Source organism: Juglans regia, chromosome 7, assembly GCF_001411555.2.
Source record: "Juglans regia cultivar Chandler chromosome 7, Walnut 2.0, whole genome shotgun sequence".
Lineage (NCBI taxonomy): Eukaryota > Viridiplantae > Streptophyta > Magnoliopsida > Fagales > Juglandaceae > Juglans > Juglans regia.
In genome coordinates this window covers 38320811-38340579 of record NC_049907.1, presented here as the reverse complement: position 1 = coordinate 38340579, position 19769 = coordinate 38320811, and the positions used below count along the sequence as shown (strand labels likewise).

The 19769-nt window shown below is 36.6% G+C and overlaps 3 protein-coding genes and 1 non-coding gene across 5 annotated transcripts; 1 reads left to right on the top strand and 3 right to left on the bottom strand.

Annotated features, from left to right (window-relative positions):
* Positions 1-30: 30 nt before the first annotated feature.
* LOC109010425 (probable folate-biopterin transporter 9, chloroplastic) lies at positions 31-4260 on the bottom strand. The gene is made up of 3 exons (XM_035691655.1): positions 3385-4260; positions 758-2084; positions 31-609 (listed from the first exon to the last, which is right to left on the bottom strand). Exons 1-2 carry the CDS (start codon positions 3878-3880, stop codon positions 931-933), a joined length of 1650 nt encoding a protein of 549 aa, XP_035547548.1. The 5' UTR covers positions 3881-4260; the 3' UTR covers positions 31-609; positions 758-930.
* Positions 4261-4839: 579 nt separating this feature from the next.
* LOC109010426 lies at positions 4840-6923 on the bottom strand. 2 transcript variants are annotated; one of them, XM_018991261.2, is made up of 3 exons: positions 6021-6923; positions 5681-5800; positions 4840-5351 (listed from the first exon to the last, which is right to left on the bottom strand). In XM_018991261.2, the coding sequence occupies exons 1-3, from the start codon at positions 6759-6761 to the stop codon at positions 5211-5213; spliced, it is 1002 nt and encodes a 333-aa protein (XP_018846806.1). In that variant the 5' UTR covers positions 6762-6923; the 3' UTR covers positions 4840-5210. The 2 variants fall into 2 exon arrangements, with proteins under 2 accessions (XP_018846806.1, XP_018846807.1); XM_018991262.2 differs by having other exon boundaries at positions 5681-5797; positions 6021-6871.
* A 69-nt stretch (positions 6924-6992) lies between these two features.
* On the top strand, positions 6993-7065 carry TRNAK-CUU. Its single transcript has one exon. It is a non-coding gene; the product is annotated as a tRNA-Lys (tRNA).
* A 345-nt stretch (positions 7066-7410) lies between these two features.
* On the bottom strand, positions 7411-12026 carry LOC109010428 (haloacid dehalogenase-like hydrolase domain-containing protein At2g33255). The gene is made up of 5 exons (XM_035692594.1): positions 11510-12026; positions 10761-10803; positions 10168-10228; positions 8534-8668; positions 7411-7995 (listed from the first exon to the last, which is right to left on the bottom strand). The coding sequence occupies exons 1-5, from the start codon at positions 11853-11855 to the stop codon at positions 7831-7833; spliced, it is 750 nt and encodes a 249-aa protein (XP_035548487.1). The 5' UTR covers positions 11856-12026; the 3' UTR covers positions 7411-7830.
* Between the last annotated feature and the right edge of the window lie 7743 nt (positions 12027-19769).

Here is a 19769-nt window from a genome sequence, read left to right as displayed (position 1 = left end):
TGGGTTTTATGCTCCCTATGAATCTGATCTTTGTGTTTGGGGACATATTAAGGTTTGGCCTGTAGGTTCCATCTTTATTAACTCCATGGTGGATGTTTCTATGCCAAGAATAAAATCCTTGGAAATATTCTAAATCCATGGTTTCCATTTGTGTCCTGACGACCTAAGCAGACCCTGAGCTTAGATACTTAAAACTTCCTCCCTTTGTACGTCAGTACTGATTAATGTTTTTTCTACTTAACTCCCACTTTTGCATCCGTTTCTCTGCAATGTATCCATGATCTCATGTATTAGATGCTCGAAACTTCAGCTTCTTGGTTCTTAATGTATTGTTGTACTAATCTCAAAAAAATAACCAAAAGATATTGCCTACAAGAAATGAGTGAAATTGAAGGGGAACCGATATCCACAACTTCTAGTTTTTGCTCCCCAACCTCCAGGAGAGGCGTTCTGCTGCTAGCTCCCAGGAAGGGCCAGGGCAGGGCAGGGCCAGAGGTTTCTTTCTAAGACCGAGACGATTCAGATTATCAAGATGCCTTCTACTTCACTGAGGCTTTCACATGGTGTCCCACAACACCTTTGGCAATGAAAATGAAGATTCCTTAGGACCTGATAAAAGGGTAATAATGAGGAACTCCTGATATTAGCGTTCAGAAGTCTCAACTTAATAATAATACATTCATGAATCAGAAAATTTTGATATAACAAAATGATTGCCTCCTTCCAGGAGGCAAAACTCATGGATGGAAAATCTTACCATTATGGTGGAAACAAGATAATCAAAACTCAGAGCCCATGTTGAGAGATGGAGCCTTGTTAAGGGCTTTGGTTGAGCATGAATACAATGAACGGGGCTTGAAAAATTCAATGCTTCCTTTCTTCTATCCCATGTTCTCTAAGAAAAAGTGACTGTAGAACTATTTGGCATCTTCAACTCTGTGTCTCAGATTCTCTCTCCCGCCGATAAGCATAAACTGAACCAAAAACCATTCTTCCAACCCTTCTATTTCTTCGAGTTCTTTTACTCATACTTCTCTTCTTTTCCTTCTCAGCAACAGCTTCTGCCATGGGTATGCAATGAATCCATCCTAAAGGAATTAAAGCTGCAAGGAACTGTACCAGAATTCCCATAGGCAGGCTTGAGTAATCACTGGATGTTATTCCCATAAGAGAAGCCAATCCAACACCCAAAAATCCACTTATCATTGCTGATAAACAGAGGGATGATGCTACAAAAGAAGTGAGAGATCCTTCACAACCCCGGGGACATAGACTTGCTAATAGCACTGAGAAGGGGAGGAGCCTAAATTGTGCAAGAGTTTCTGCTAAACCCGAAAAACATAGTGCAAACACCTGATTGGGAATTCCAAATCTAAGATTGATCTGTTTTACTAAAACAAGGTCCAGAAGTAGGGAAGAAGCATACAAAATCTGCACAGCACCAATCAGTTTCCTCATGGGAACCTTTTTCCAATAACGATTATAAAGAACAGTTGTTGAAAGAAGAACCAACTGGCTAATCACTCGAGACATCCCAATGACTGAAGCATCAATATGTAGACACCGCATTTGATAGCAAAAGATAGAACCTGAAAGAATTGGGACAACAGCAATAGAAGCTACAATCCAAGCTAGAGGGCGGGAAATACTCTTCTCACTAACAGCTGTTATTAGATCAGAGAACTGTTTCCTGATGATTCCTGACAAAGATTTCCTGGCAAGACAGCCATTCAATGGCTGTGGTAAACCAGGGGATTCCTCCCTTGTTGTCACAGAAATCCCAAATTGAAGAGAAAGTAGAATTGCAAACACAATAAACATGGTTCTGGATGGTGCTTTCAGTAAGTAATATCCACCTATTAAGTTGCCTAAAATTCCACCAGCAGCTAAAGCCATAAATGCATAAGACTGAAGTCCATTTACTTTGTGTTTTTTGCCATACTCTGCAACAAGAGCATCTTTTGCAACTTCTGTAATAGATGCTCCAAGATTACCGAGAAGAACACAAGCCATGAGAGTTGGAAGGGATTCACCAGCAACAGGGATTAGTGCTAATGGCCCCCATGACAAGACCTGCAAAATAACTGAAAACTTTGCATTCTATCAGTATCTTTCATGGCATTTACATAGGCTCTTCTAACTTGAAGCTTAGAATGGTTTAAGCAAAAGAAAGAACTACCATTAAAAGTGGAAAAACATCATCCCTATTCACGGTTTGGATTGAAGACCATTTTAAGATTTTTCATGTGGTTTTTGTACGGATTAGATGATATTCAATCCATATATTAAAAGCAAAACCTTCTGAACTTAAACAATGTTTAACCCGTGTTTGAAGTGTCTCATCCCTATTCACTGACATCAACAAGGAGCCCAACCCTTTTCAATTACACTGACGCAACTGTCCGGCAAGAGACCTACACACAGTGCCATAACTATTTTTTGTTCTCTCCCAGGTTTATCTTCTTCTTTCCACCATTTTTCTGCGGCACTCAGATTCCTCCCTGCCATTCAACTGCTATTTTCTTCCTGCCACTTCAGTAGTTTTTACTCTATTCTCTTCCTACCACTTCAATATTTTTAATCAATCATTCAAAAAATATACCAATGATTGATATAACCCACCACTACTACAGTCCTCATAAAAATTTAAAACAACTATGTTTTACATCCTAACACATTTTCAATGGGACCCACCATCTTTTACAAAATCCAAATAAAACATTTTCACTCAAACTATTTCACTACTAATCATAAAATCTAAGGTGGTTTTAGCATCCAAACAAGGCAAGATACAGAATAAGGATTAATTTACATTGCTAGTAGAATTCTATGAACAAATCACAATAATTATGTCATCTAGAAAGAAACAATTCCAAGAATGGCATGCATGACAAAATCAGAATCTTGAGATATTAATATAAGATTTTCGTTTCTATGGCTTCACCCAAATTGAACTAGCCCCTTTAAGGTTTGAGAAGACTTATACAACTGAAATATATAGTCGCCGAAATTCACCCAAACATTTTTTTAATTCCAAGAAATCCGAAAACTTCAGTCATCTTTACTTTTTTTTTTTTTTTATTCTCTTTCAAAAAATTATGCAAATAAATTGAATCAAAGGCACAGGTAAGTTGGGAAAAGGAGCAAGAAAGCAAAACCAAACAAAGAAAAGAATAAAAGAAAAATAGAATCTAAACCACCACCTGAAACAAGAAGAAATAGAAATGAATTGGCAATAAAAAGACACGTCAAACTTAAAACTAATATATAGGGCAACAAATTTAGGAACAAATTTTGAAAGGAAGCAGACCAAACGAACATGAAAAAAACTGGAAATAAACTAGAAATTTATAATGGAGACGAGGCAAAGAGATGCGAACTAACCTCCAATGGAAACATAAGGTATTCTTCGAGCGCCACCAATATAAACAGCATCCGACAATAATCCGTAGAGAGGCTTAGCAACCATGGGAAGGTTACCGGCATGTTGCACCAGCTGCAATGTTGAAGGGTGCATGTTAAGGTAGTGAGCCATGTGGAAGTTGAGAGCGAGCCATGGGAAACACCTAAAGCCCTGTATCCAATAGCCAAACCCACACAAAAGCAACACTTGCTGGCTATTCACTGAGGAAGTTCCTCTTCTCTCCTCGTATCCCTTCTGTTTCACGCTTTTTTTGAAATGGAATTGAGTTGGGTTCACAGTAATGGGGTCTCTGAAACGGGTTCCGGGTTTTGCGGATTCGTTAATGATGTTAGGTTTGTGACGATGGAAACAAAGGATGGACATGGAGTTGGCGAGAGAAAGCTTTGGTGGGGGCTTATGGAATTTTGGTATTACCGTTGTAGAGGGTTTTTGAGTAGAAACAGATGGGTAAATCATGGCTTTGGGTATTGGGATTAGACTGAGAGTAAGAGCTTAAAGCCCTCTAATCTAGAGAAAACGAAAACTGAGATCTGAGGGTTACTTCATGCAGTATCGAATCTCTATATTGACCAGAGTATAATTTAAGCTTATAGCATATACCCACTTGTGAATTGCTCAAAGGAGAAGAAAGAATAAATTAAATGTAAAAAAGAAAAAGAAAAATAATAAATTAAATGTAGGAGAAAGGGTGAATGAAGAGAGGGATCTAGAAGAGAATGGGAGAGGGTTCTCGTGATTTTGGAAAACAGAACAGAAGAGATACCCTGTTTTGTTTCCTCGATGTTATTGGGTTCGTCCACTTGTCGTTTTCATAGCGGGGAAAGGATCTTTAAAGCCCCACCGAAAAGGGCACGCGCCACCACGCTCTCTCGAGTTTGAAGAGATTGGGACGGACAACACCAGCAACGCAGGTATTGGTCATTTTCTCGGACTTTTTATCAGATGGTGATAGGGCACAGCTACGTACGATACGAAAGCTGTCTATTCGGCGTCGGCATCGGCGTTATATACCGTTGATATCAACACTTGCGCATTCAAGTGACAATTTTATTTATAATATTTAAATTTTATATATTATATTTTAAATTAAATTATATCACGTTGAAAAGATATTTAAATAGATTATTCATTTAACTGTGTTTATATTTATCTCCAGATTTGCATAGTATTTCTCTAAATTAATCTATATTAGATTATGTATCTTCAAAATTTTACATATCAAAATTTTAAATTGAATCAAACCTCTTATAAATTTTCTTAAGGACGATGAACACTTGAATTTATTTTCTATCCTTCGGTTGAATCGAACTGCTTTGCAGAAATTGGAATCAGAGGTCATGTACTGATAAGTTCTAAATAAAAAGATGCAGTTCAAACATCTGAAATGCAAATGCAATCCATTTTCACAAGTAGCAGCACGAAAATTCCAATGATCATTTATATTTCCATTGACGCAATCCAAGTTGGAAGCACACAACCCAACCAGTTGATTGGAAATTCGTCCACAACCCAACCATATCCGTAAGAATTCTATGAAAAGATGTATAAAAACAGGGACCCAACACAACCCAACAAGAGTTACAAGTACTTATCTGAAAATGTGAGACTAGAAGAATCCAAAAAAGAATTGACGAACCTGAGAATGTCAGGCACTGTGACTGATGTAGATTGAACAGATTTGAAAAAAGATTTGAAAAAAGAAAATCATACCCATGCATGATTAGTAAACTATGTTTTCACAGTAGTGAGTATCCTCCTTTTGGGCCAGGCCTAATGCCTGCTCAATCTACATGAGCTTGTAGTAACAGTCTCTTCCAGAGAGAAGAATCTGATAGCCTTTGCCACAGGGACACTTGAAACGAACCGTTAGGCCCTCCCCTACCCTCTCCACGAACACAGATTCTTCAAAATCTGGCAAAGAATCATCCTGCAACAAAAAATGATTACCTTATTCATCACTGACATCAAATTTAATGCCTTGTAATCAAATCAAATCAAATCGAAAATGGAAGTAACAAAAGGAAATGTACGAATTTTCTGCTTGGTGGCAGAGAGAATGTGCGAAAATAGATAGAAGAAATTACAACCGAGAAGAAGAACCTCGTTTCTCATTAACCGACCCTAATTGCCGTGAGATTTTCATATCTAGAAATAAAACTACATTGAAGCAAAGGTTTCTTTTATTTTCTTTTACATTTTTTCTTTTCAATTTTTGTAGGGAGCCAAACAGGGATTGAGCTTAAAACAAAACCAAACCTTTGTTGCGGCATTATTATGTTCAGCGCCTCCATCTTCTTCTTCTTGCTGTTCTCGGATGACCTGCTCACACCACTTGTTCATCTCGTTCATGCGATCCTTCATCCTTCTCAGCCTCTTCTATCACCCAAAACAAAGTTAAAGCCCGCACATTTTTTTTATAGGTAAGTTAAGCCCGCACATTATTCGATAAAAATCACAATTCACTTGAAATCAATGAAGCACAATAAACAGTAACAAAGATTGATGATTTCAGAATAAACCCAACGATTTCAAGAACCATTTTCTCTAAACAAACAGTAAAAGAAGTGTAATACAAAACCGAAAGTGAGGTATAAACCTTGGAGTTGGGGGTCTTCTCTTTGCTCAAACCCACGCTTACATCCCCAGAGCTCGAGGACCATGAGTGGGTCTTCGCCGGTGACGGATTCGGGTCCGAAATCGACCGACGCAGAGTCGGAGGAAGAGGAGGCAACCTGGAATTCGACGGCGGTGTGACCTGGATGACACCAGTCCTCGCATGCTCCGGGGAATGAGGGTTCGAGTTGAGGACGGGGAAACCTGACTCAGCAGCAAGGGAATCCATCGGAGGCAGGACGACAGCGTTCTTGGAGGGGGGGGAGTTGAAAGGGTCAGAAGCGGAGCGACAGAGAACAGGGTGGAACAGGGGCAGGGAAGTAGGTTGGGTTTGGGCAGGAGCGGAGGGGGGTAGGGAGAGCTTGGAGAAGCCGAGGAGGGTGAGGTAGTCCTGGTCGAGGAAGAGCTTCTTGGGCTTGGTGGGTTCGGAGTCGGAGGAGGGGATGGTGGTGGTGAGGGAGTCTTGGAAAGAAGAAGAAAGGGAGGGAGGGCGGCGTTTGAAGGAACGAGTGCAGCCGCAAGTGGAGCAAGCCTTGTGGTGGTGGTGGAGGTGTTCGTCGGGTTTGGAGCTGAAGTTGCTGTTGCTGTTGCTGTTGAGGCGGAGCATAGCGAGGTTGTTAGCCTCCAACGAGTCATGCAAATCATGATCAATATCAGGGATATGTAGCAAAGAGGGTGGTGGTTCTTGATGAATTAAAAGGTTACTGTCATCGGGATCACTCATTGTGGGGGCAGGTGGGTGGTGATCTTTTTGGATCTTGGGATTTTGATCTCTCCTCTCAAGCTCTCTTTCTCTGCCTATTGTTTCTCAATTCGCTGTTCTTCTGGGAGAGGGAAAACGAGATTTTTGATAGGGTGGCGTCCAACCTTTTTTATACGTACGGGTGGGGAAGAAGAGTCTGAGCGCGTACTCTAATTTTATACTTCATTATAAAAAATAAGAGAAGTAAACAAAGCCCGTCTAGCTCAGCCGGTAGAGCGCAAGGCTCTTAACCTTGTGGTCGTGGGTTCGAGCCCCACGGTGGGCGTTAAAACTTTTTCATTTTATTTTCTTTATTTATTTGAAAGTACTGTTAGGTCCCAAAGGTGTTCAAAATACCTTTTTCATTGTTTTCTCTCTTTTTTTATTTTTTTAGAGAAATGATAATTGCAATTGTCAATACGCAAACGTCGTGTAATAATTTTGAAAAAAAGTAAATAGATATATGACCCATATAAAAAAATTAATAATAGACCTTACTCTTTTTCAAAATGACTACATGATACTTGTACAATTTACTACTATATGTAGCATTACTCTATATGTATAAGTATATGACCCATATACTTATACAAGGTTAGCTAGGCACAAGACAACCACGGTCACTGAAGGGTATCTTTGAGAAATTTACAAGTGGTGCACAAAAACAAGAAGTCAATAGTATTGCATCCAAATAACATGAGTTGCTGAACACCATATTACAGTACATGACAACACCAAGATGGGTTATTAATGTTTCTGCAAAAGGTTCTTTGTCATTGGATGCATCAATTTGGTAATTTCCCAAACTAATGGGTTATATTAAGTACCGAAATAGAAACTGATATCTTCAACTCAGGTTTGGACAGAAGACCAACCCTCATATTTTGCTAAATAATACCACTTATTGTCAATATCCTCTACCTTCGTGGTCAAATCTCCGTTGTTCCTTTCAAGATCTGACAATCGAACATCAACTTCTTCCCTGCATAAAGACAAGCTAATGTTTCTCCTTTTGGAGTTTCATAGTCCTTGCGGTCAAAAGCTTTGGACATTATGGCGCCAGGTCGAAATGTTCATTCAATAGTGAGTAAACTTCATTAAGGGAAGACACCTTGAAATCTGGCTTTAGATCCACATTAGCATAAACAGGGGAGTCATACCTCCCTGTTTCATCAAGCAAGCAGGTAAATGCTCCCGCTTGCTTCCCACAAGCAACCTGTAAAAGTTATGTAAATGTAACCACTTCCTCTCCATTTGGGCACTGAATGATTATAAAGAAAAAAAAGAAAAAAAGCTCTCTAAACCCCAAGAAAGCAACATGTATAGAACATGAACACAAGCAAGCAAAATATTATACAGCTCAGCAAGTTAGAAGCATGTGCCACGACAAGTCAGATGGTCCAAATTGCAATGATCTGAATCTTCTTTTATACAGATATTTAACTTGGGCCCATCTTCCATTCATTATACGTCATCAAAATGTGTTGTGCTCTTACTATTTTGAAGTACACAAGAAATATGTACACACAAGGTGTATGACATACATAAATACATGCATACACATATCACAGACTTTGAAGAAGAAAAAAAGACTCCCATTAACAAGCAAAAAACAAAAGGGGCATAAAGGATACTAAATAAAAGCAGCAAAATAAACCAAAAAGGCACTTAAAAACAAGCATCAAGTAGATAATAAAAAAAGCAATTCTCAAAAAATAAAATACAGAAAGACAGCAAAGAAGGAAAGAACTCACATCATCCTTAAGACTATCGCCAACCATCATTACTTCATTTGGTAGAACTTCCCAGACCGAACAGATATGCAGTAGGGGTGCTGGATCTGGTTTATAAGGACGGAATTCCCTGCTAAGAGCTGGACAAAATGTAATCTGCAAAGGAAATCAGAGTGAACAGGGTAAATCTTAATTGGGGAGGGGGAGGCGGACACAAAATTGAATCTAGTTTTTTCTTCTTCTTTTTTCATAAGTAACACAGTTCTCCTTTAAGGCTGGTCCATAAAGACCAGATTATCAAGATTTTGTGTCCGTATTCGTATATATGTATTTTTTTATGACAGGGGAACCACCAAACAACAGAGCCCTTAGGACTCACCCATGGAACTTAAACCCCCGAGGAGACTAGCACAGCAACCCACTGCCGTGGCCTCCCATTAAATCGCAGTTTGATCCCAGGGAGAATCAAACCTATGACATGGGGCTCATGCACACAAGTTCACCCTTATCACTTGGGCTACCCATGGGTGGGTTACGTATATTTTACATGGACAAACCAGCACGAAGAGAAGCTTCATAGAGTAATATGCAGTTTTTTTCAATGACATGGAACCTCACTTGCCTTTCAAACCCAACCTTGGAGAACAAACCCCAGATACACGACCCCACCCGCCAAAATTAGGGTGTAATTGGTTCGGTTTGGTCCTGTTTTGGACATATTTTGGAACCGAACCTGTCAAGTCAGTTTTGGAATTCTGAAAACTGATACAGACCGGTTCATCCAGGAAACTAGAACTTTCAGTCCAGTTCAATTCAATTTTACAAAGTGTGATTCAGTTTTGGGCTTTTTTGTTGGGCTAATTGGTTTTAATGACCCAAACAAAAAAATTATACCAAAAATGTGTAAAACTGCACTTATAAAAAATGTATTTATCCTTGATATATGTATATATATATATATATCAAAAGTGTACTCTTATTCTTATGCCATATTATATATGTAATTATGTAACTTAATATATAAGGATAAATTATAACATATTAATAACTTAATATTAATATTTACGTCTCAGAGTAAGTTTATATCAAGGAAGCATAAATAATAAGATTAAAATTTCATGCATATTATTTATAAGATGTATACTATATTTTTTATAAGTATAAGATGTATACTATATAATAGCATATAATATATAAAAATATATATATTTTCGGTTTGGTTCAGTCAAAATCAGTTTTCAAAATATGGAAGCCGGGACCAAACCGGTTGTGTACTGGAACAGGTTTTTTCTTACACCCCTAGCCAAAATCATGCATTAGGTAATCAAGGGGAACTCCTACTGCATAAAACCTAGGATGTCTGAGTCTACAACACATCCCAAGTTCACCCTTTGATCACTAGGCTGCACCATGATGGATAATATACATGAAATAGGGAAATCAATTATTTTTCGTCAAACAAAAAGGACAGTATTAAAATCACAAATAGTAATTAGCTTTACTTAAAAGGGGAAAAAAAGCACTTTGTATAACTCCATGGAATTGGATATAATGAGCAATGCGAGAAAAAGAAGATACTATATGCATTACAGATAAATAATTTCATGACCAACAATTTTTAACACAACATTAGATTGGACACTTGATAAACTTACCCCAAACCGTTTATGAAACAAATCAACAGATTCCTTAACATTGCGAGTGATTAATCCCCTTCTGAAAATTGATATAAACAAATAAATCAGAATTTATCACTATAGCTTGGAAATATAATTCTGACATGATACTTGTCAGTAAATGTCCCTACATTAAAAGAAGATATGGTAGTTATGAACTTTACGTGTATATTTTGCAAGTAGAACATGTGGGTTAAGAAGTTTCTCGACCTTGCTACTTGGTCATGGACGAAAAGTCTGGAGCAAATTCATTGCTATTGCTAGCTAGACATCATTGGTCACAACTAAACGGGCTAAGAATAAGGGTTCACAGGATGCCTATAATGTAGACTAGCCAAACTGAATTACGTGCAGTCATGCCTAATAGCCCCATAAGACTAGCTTGAAGAGATTCTTATTGGATGCTTATTGTATATGGAATTGAATGCACACAACCTAAACCAACAACCAAAGTTTTCGGGAAAAAAGTCGCAAACTTCAGTAGCCACGGGAAAAAAAATGTATCCGCATATTCAAGATAATCATAACCGATAAGAAAAAATAAGAAAGACTGACACCACACTGAATTTCACCTTAGTTGTTTTGAATCAAGAAAGCCACAGAGTTCCGCTGCACCTGCAAGAATTATAACCAATATCAATCATGGAACATGTGAAATGAATGAAGACAAATACTTATAAAAAAAAAATGAATGCAGACAAATGAAATACGCATAAATTAACTACATTTAGCTCAGCTGAAGAAAAAATTGATTTTTTACACTCAATGGAATTACATATACAAACTTTGTACTCAAAAGAAGTAACCACCAACCTCAAGTGCTCATGGTGTTTTTGTTATGACAAAACCAATATATCCCTCGGGGAGGAGGGGAAGAAAATGAGAGAGAACATACACAGTGGACGAAGAGTATAGGGACATAGCTTGAGGGCTAAAGACCCAATTATGGTTAGTGCGTAAGTTGGTCTAGAAGCATATACTTCCTCGTTTCCTAACATCAATACCCAAAAAAGAGCCCCGTTTGTGGTTATCATATAAATAGTGCTGAAATTGGAAAAAGAATCTTAAAAAAAAAATTTGAATTCCATGAAAAATTATGACAAAGTCCAACCCCAACCCCATCTTGTATTGCATTTTCTCATCAAACAAAATCAACAATTTTATAAAAACAAACGGAGACGACAAATTCTCTTCAAGGCTTTATTATACTTATTATACTTTCCTATCAATTTCCTCCACTTTGTCAACGGCCAACAGAAGAAAAAGCAACCAATACAAGTAATAAAATAGCATCCTATAAAGCAATATAACAATGCCTGACCGGGCATGATTTGGAGGCGATCGAGACCCCGGCGCTCAAAATCGGCGATGGTCTCGTAGGCCTTTTGCTGCTTATCGGGGCTCCAGTTCTCAATGTGGTGCAAGATGTCAATACCGGATGGGCTCTCCGCCTTGATTCGACGGTACTCGTCGCCGCCGAGCACAGCCTTGTACATTGCGGCGAAATCGATGGCGGGGACTGTCAGGGTTCCGTCCATGTCGAAGACGATGCCCTTGAGACGAGCCCTTGGAGTGGAAGTGGCGATGGTGGTGGTAAGATTGGCCATTGGAAACGGGGGTTTTGGGTGCAAGAATAGAAGGGAATTGGATAAGGACGATAAGCGCATTGGGTATTTAAAAAGTGAGTATAGATAGAGTGGCGTTTAGTGGCAGTGAGTAAGAGGTGGAGGGTGTTGAGGTCAGGTTGAGTTTGAGTTCGAGTTTGCGGGACAATTCACTATTGGCGTGAAAGAACTGATAATGAGGCGAGAAAAATGTGCGAATGGCATCTTGGTAGCTGTAGCTTATGGAATCTTTGGGCATGTTTCTTGTTTGGGTGATGGGAAGGCAGCTCTGCTAGTTACAACCGGCCTGCGGAACCGCAGTACAACCGGCTGTTATTTATTTCATTTCTTAAGTTAAGAAAAAGAGAGCTCACCAAAAAGAGGGACATCAGTCACACCTAGGGGTGTAAGTTGAAATCGAAAAATTAGAAAACCGGTCCGATCTGAGACCGGTTCTTAGAATGTGAAAACCGGCCGATTTCGGTCCGATTTCGATTTTAAGATTTTTCGGATCAGACCGATTGATAAAAAAAAATATATAAAAAAAATATTTATATTATTGTATATATAAGTTTTATACAAAATATTATATATATTAATATATATAAGTTTTATATATTATGTATAATTATAATTTTTTATGTGAAAGTTTTATATATAATTATATATATTTATATATGAAATAATTTTTTATTATAATTTATAAATTATTACATAAAATGTTAATACTAAATCACTAAAATTTTATAACTAATACTAATATTAAATATGTAGTTTATAACTAATACTAATATATAACTTATAATAAAAGTATAAAACAATATTTTTTAAATTAATTTTTTTTTTTTATAAACAAATTTATAATGACAAATTGTGAAACTTACATTTTAAAAAAATTGAAAAATCGGACCGGACCGGACCGGAAACCGGTAAAACCGGAAGTACCAGTTTAGGAGAGTAACTGGTGCGTAATCGGTTTTGAAAAATACAAAACCGGTACATATCGGTTCGGTCCTAGATTTTGTCTAAAACCAGACCGGATCGGACCGGTTACACCCCTAGTCACACCACTGCCCCATTGCTACGACGAAACCCTTAGAAAGTTTCAGGATTCTTTTGGTACAGCTCCATTGCTACAGCTCCTCTCAAATTATTCCATTGTCGGCTCCTCAGTTTCTACTACTACCATTACTCCAACCATCGCTTTCCTGCTTGCCTCTAGCTTTCAGCAATAAAATTTCATCAATGATAGTATCAAAGACACTCGTGCACCCATTCATTTTCAAAGCTCAGCACCATTTGAAGGCTTGCAAATAGTGGATAATAGTGAAGCTCATCAGATTGCCATGAAAGAAGTGAAGATCCATTGCATAACCAAAAATTATTTTCCATTTGTCTCCCTCCGTTTTAGTCATCTTATCTGGGTCATTGCTGGTTACTTAGGTTTTTGTTGATTACTCCTATTTTTTAGTGAATTTTATGGTCATAGTGGGGCGGGGTTTCAAAAGCGAAGTTAGCAATAAAAAAAAAAAAGGAGCAAGATATTTCATTGAAGCAAAGTTGAGAGGAGTTTTGATCAGACCAATTGTTTTTGCAGCAAAAACTCAGCCTGTTAGTTTTATTATCAAGATTGAGTCGACTCACTGATTGCGCTGAGGGGAACTTCGAGTCCTAACCTTCATCTCATCGACTTGGGTATAATCATCATCGTCACAATCACCTACGCAGTACTATCGAAGGGGAAAGGGGAACCATTGAGTGAGAAGGTGGAAGACGAAGACGAATGAGGAAAGAGGGATTTCGAGAGACCTCTGGAAGGCGAAGGGGAAATGAGGATTTTAGTGGGAAGAAACGAGACAGAGGAAAACAAAGGATATTTTAGAAAAGAAGGAAACAACGTCGTTTCAACTTGCCACGTGGGACGCGGTTTCCCCATGATTCCCTTGGCCGGTTGTGTATAGAGTTTTTCATGGGGCAAATGGGAAAAAGACTAGTCGAATTCTTTCGTTGGGGTTCAAAGTTCAAACAAATACAAAAATATCAAAGAGTTCATTACTGAATTATTCTATTCCGAATGAAAAAATATCGACACCACTCATTTGGCATTTTCAAATGAGTTTTGTTACAAATTAACTACTGTTCACATTACACATTGTGAACACGTTTCACTCTTATAATTTTCCAAAGGGTGTGGGGAGTTTTTCATGGAATTTATGAGTATTTTTTTTAAGGTATGGAGTGTGAGATGTTAAATATTTTTCTTTTCAAATACACAACTATTTTGCTCTTATCTCAATCAATTATAATAAAAAACAAATATAATACATTTATGGTGGATATATTTTCAAGTCCATTTTCCTCTTTTGCATTCATAATGGAGAATCCTCTTATCTCAATCAATTATAATAAAGTAATCTTAAATGATATTTCTAGTCTTAAAATATATACAAGTTTCAAGTCTTTTTTTAAAAAAAATAATAAAATATAAAATTCACATGAAAATTTTATTTTTTTAATAATAAATCTCATTTTTTCAAAAGATATATGTGAGACTATACTCTAAATCTGTATCACATTTATAACAAAGATACCTCCTAATTCTTTTTTAAAGGAAATCATCTCTCATATTTCATTAAATAAGAGAAGAAATACATGGAGGAGCCTCCTCCATAGTTACAATGAAATTTGAAATGGAAAGAGCAGTTTTTGCTAACAAGTATGCTATGTTATTACCATTTCTCCTAACATGAGAAATTTTACACTTAGCAAAACAACTAGATAACACTCTAGCCTCACTCACAAACATGCTTGCACTGGACCAAGCATCTGCAGTGGCCTTGAGATCATTAATAACCTGCAATGAATCTCCTTCGATGATGATTTGTCCAAGACCTAAATCAATGCCAAACTTAAAAGCCTGCAATGCACTATAGGACTCAGCTGGCAAAGGATCAGGATACATTTGTTTATTAATCCTCAAGGTAGAAACAATCTGTCCCTCACAGTCCCTAACACATATGCCAATGCCTATCAACCCTTTAAGCTTATCAATAGCTCCATCCCAGTTGATTTTATACCAGTTGGAAAGAAGAGAAGACCAAACCTCTGCTGATGGGCATCTTGGTTTTATTCTGCAAATAGCTGTCTGCTCTTCCTCCCTTAGCATATCTAAAATATGGTTGACCTCTCTAACCAAAGAATTAGGATGAGAAAATTCTTTGTTAAAGAAAAAACTGTTCCTTCTCCACCAGATTCTTTTAATTACAATCATAAACTCTTGTAAAACACCAAGATCCATAGAGACTGTAATGGCGTCAACGAGCTGCAGCGTTGAAATTTGAGGCAGATAACACTTTTGGAACTTTTTTGAACATTGACTCCAAACATCTCTTGCAGCTTCACACCCCCAAAGAACATGTACAACAGTTTCCTCTTCCAAATTGCAAATGGGGCGTAAAGGATGTTCTACAATTTTCCTCTTGAATAAACTGGAATGAGTGGGGAGTGCATCAAGACAAGCTCTCCACAGAAAGACGTTTTCACCTGGGGGCACATTTGAATGCCAAATATGCTGCCAAACCCTCTTAAATTGGCCACTAGATGAGGAGTGACCTTGATATGCAAATTCTCTCTCTTTCACCATATGATAAACACTCCTCACAGAAAAGCAGCCATTATGAGTGCCCTTTCAGATTAATATGTCCTTGCTATTCAAAAAGCTGATTGGGATTCGAAGGATAGCTTCTGCCTCACCACTATCAAATATATGGCAAGTACCTAACTTCAAGTAGACCAAAAAACACACCCATAATATATATATATATATATATATATAAATATATATATATATATATATATTATATGATGTCGTTGGCTTGAGCAATGAAAATGGAGTCATCACATGCATATATGTGAATGCATGAATTGTACGTCATCCTAATCTACTTCTTGTGAAATGGCCAGTGCATGCATGGATGCCTCATACAAATTATCTTAATTAGTATATTAGGTACATGCCTTCCTTTAGCTCTTTAAGAATGAATTGGTCATGAAATTCAAGTCGTTTCTTGTTACCTTGTACGGTGGGCAATGAATGGGATTTATCCGTTGTGTTAGGAATTAACAATTTTTGGAACAAATTTATAAAATTCGATTAAGTGAATTTGTAGTCAAACATAGAGAGAAAGAATGTTTCATATATTTATTGACATTCAACTTCCTATACATACTATATATAAATGACAATTGCACACTCATAAACTATACTAATTACAACCATATCCTCTAACACTCTCCCTCAATGTAGGGCATATATATCATATAAACCTAGTTTGGAACAAATAAGATTTAACCGACTACAATACAGTGGTTTGATAAACATATCTACAAGTTGATCAACAACTTCACAAAAGGTGTAGAAATGTCACCACTTAGTATCTTATCCCGAATGAAGTGACAATCAATCTCAATGTGTTTAGTCCTCTCATGGAACAAAGGATTAGACGCAATCTGCACTGCAGCTTGGTTACCACAAAGTAACTGAAGAGGGGCAGGAATCGGAAATCCAATCTCTTGAAGAAAATGTTACAACCATGTCAGCTCACTAGTAGTGTGAGTCATTGCTCTATATTTAGCTTCTACACTAGACCGAGCTACTATTGTTTGCTTCTTACTCTCATGTAACCAAGTTACCTCCCACAAAGGTACAATATCCAGTAGTCAATTTTCTATCTGAATGAGATCCAGCCCAATTAGCATCTGAAAATGCTTCAATTTTAAGATGTCCATTTCATCTATACAACAATCCAATGCTAGGAACTCGCTTAAGATAATGAAGAATATGGATTACAACATCCTGAACTATTTTATGAACCAAAAGTTTTGAAAGTTGAGAAGCAAAGAATGAAAAAGATGGAGATTAGGCATGACAAGAGACATATTGGCTAATTGGATATTGAGTAACATAAGAACGATTACCTTTTAAGAGAGCAATAAATTGAGAGTCTAAAGCATTAGGTAACTCAGGATCTGAAAATGGAGACAAGGTTGGTGGAGGCATTAGGTAACAATCACCCACTCAATGTGGTGCAAGATGTCAATACCGGATGGGCTCTCTGCCTTGATTCAACAGTACTCGTCGCTACAGACCACAACCTTGTACAATGTAGTGAAATTGATGGCGGGGACCATCAGGGTTCCGTCCATGTCGAAGACGATGCCCTTGAGACGAGCCCTTGGAGTAGAAGTGGAGATGGTGGTGGTAAGATTAGCCATTGGAAACGGGGGATTTGGGTGCAAGAAGAGAAGGTACTTGGATAAGGACGATAAGTGGCGTTTAGTGGCAGTGAGTAAGAGGTGGAGGGTGTTGAGGTTGAGGTTGAGTTTGAGTTTGAGTTTGAGTTTGAGGGACAATTCACAATTGGCGTGAAAGAACTGATAATGAGGCGAGAAAAATATGCGAATGGCATCTTGGTAGCTGTAGCTTATGGAATCTTCGGGCATGTTTCTTGTTTGGTTGGTGGGAAAAAGACTCGAATTCTTTAGAAAAAAATCAACGAGTTCATTACCGTATTATTCTATTCCGAATGAAAAAATATCAACACCACTTTTACATTGCCTTTCCAGCGTTGGTATGTTCAAATACACAACGATTTTACAAGTATAAAAAAAAGTTAAAAACAAATACAATACATTTATAGTGGATCTATTTCTAAGTCCATTTTCCCCTTTTGCATTCATAATGGAGATTCCTCTTTTCTCAATCAATTATAATAAAGTAATTATAAATAATATTTGTAATCTTAGGATATATGTAAGTTTTGAGTAATTTTAAAAAATAAATAAATAAATATAAAATTTATATGAAAATTTTATTTTTTTAATAATAAGTCTCATTTTTTCAAAAGGTATATGCAAGACTATACTCTAAAACTGTATCACATAATACATTTATAACGAAGATACCTCTTAATTCAATCAACTATACATAATACGGTAATCCTAAAAGTATATCGCAAGTAGCTAACTTCAAGTAGACCAAGAGACACACACACGTGTGTGTGTATATATATATATATATTATAATGTTGTTGGCTTGAGCTATGAAAAAGGAGGGGGGTGGTTCTAAATCCCATTACAAGGAAAAATACATCTAATAATTTTTTATTCCAAACAAAATTTTATACACGTCCGTTTGGATAATAAGATAAATTAAGATGGTTTGTAAATAGTAATAAAATTATTAATTAAAATTAAGTGAGATGAGATTACCCGAGCATCTCACATTTCTATCCAAACGGTCGTAAAGTCCAATATATAAAGACAGAATGTTATTTTTTTCAATAATTGTCAAAATATATAATATCTACCAAACATGTATTTGCTTTCTTATTTCTTTATTTTTTATGTTTTAATTTCTTTTGGAATAATGGTAATATATGCCGGGGAAAAAAATTAAAAAAATAAAAGAGGTACCTATTTCGAATGGTCGTACTTCATGTGTGTTCACGAAGCTGTTTGTCCCGGGCCTTAAAAAACCCGCCACTGAAAGTGAGTTTGCTCTTTGGCAATGGCTATTCAGACCTCAATTGTTATTACAAGAATAACAATGGAGATGGTGGGAATGGAGGAATGATGGTAGTTGTAGGACTCTGTAATGCATCGTGTAATGAGGAAGGAAATGACAATGGAAGTATACTGCTACTACAAGGAAAAACAGAGGCCCACAAGCTATATGATGAAATGCAAAAGAGATAATGGATTGCTACGGGAGTGATTCGAGGGCTCCCTAACCTCCTTACAAATTCCACTACTACAAGATTCTCGATACCTCACTTCCTCTCTGATTTCCTCTCTATTCTTATACTTCTATGACATGTAACTAATTCTTGCTTTTGCTAAACTGACCTTGAGAAACTTAGACTTAACTGACAGACTCCAAAATAGAAATGAATGAAAGACTCCATAAGCAGGTGTCACTCAACACGCAGGCCAAACGCTGCGTATAACTCCCTAGACCCTAAAACCCAGTGTCAAAACGCGCCGTTTGGACGGTGCGCATTACATTATTAAAAGCCCCACCCAAAATAAAACCCAAAAACACACGCACACATCAATGCCTTTAAGCTGCAACGCCCCGTTTGATCTCACTTCTTCTTTCTCACACGACTTCGTTCCCAGTTTCAGCCCTTTACATTCACTTTGAAACCCAACATTTTATTTCTTCTTCTTACGGGTGTAAATTTGAACCGAAAAATCGGACCGGTTAGATCAGTTTTGAACCGATTCGATCTGGGTTCTTCTTACCGTAAAACTAGTCAGATCCTGTTCTGTCCCGATTCTATGGTTTCCAAGACTGAACCGGTCCGGCCCGGTTGGGAAAAAATAAAAATAATAAAAATTTTATATATATAAAATTTTTATACAAAATATTTTTTATATATAAGTTTTATATATAATATATAATTATATATTAAATAATTTCATATTATAATTTATAAATTATAACATAAGATGTTAATCTTAAATATGAACATTTGTAATTTGTTTGATCATATATTATTAATATAATTAAATATAAGATAATGTTATTATAATTTATAAAATAAAAGTTTAATCTTAAATATGAAAATTTAATTTATCATATGCTTTAAACATAAAATATATATTTAAATTATTAATAACATTTTATTATAGCTATACTAATATATAACTAATTATATTGATATATTATATATAACTAAATAATCATTATACTAAATAATCATATATAAAATAATGATATAGTAATTAGTTAATATAATCACCAATGGCTTTGATACCAAAGACGTAAATCTCATGTAATAAATAAGTAATAATAATTTAATGATAATAATAGGCAGTATAACCAGCCATATGCATGAAAACAGATAGAATAGGCGGTGTAACCGACTATATGCATGAGGAAATAAATAATATAGAAAATATATACAAATAAAC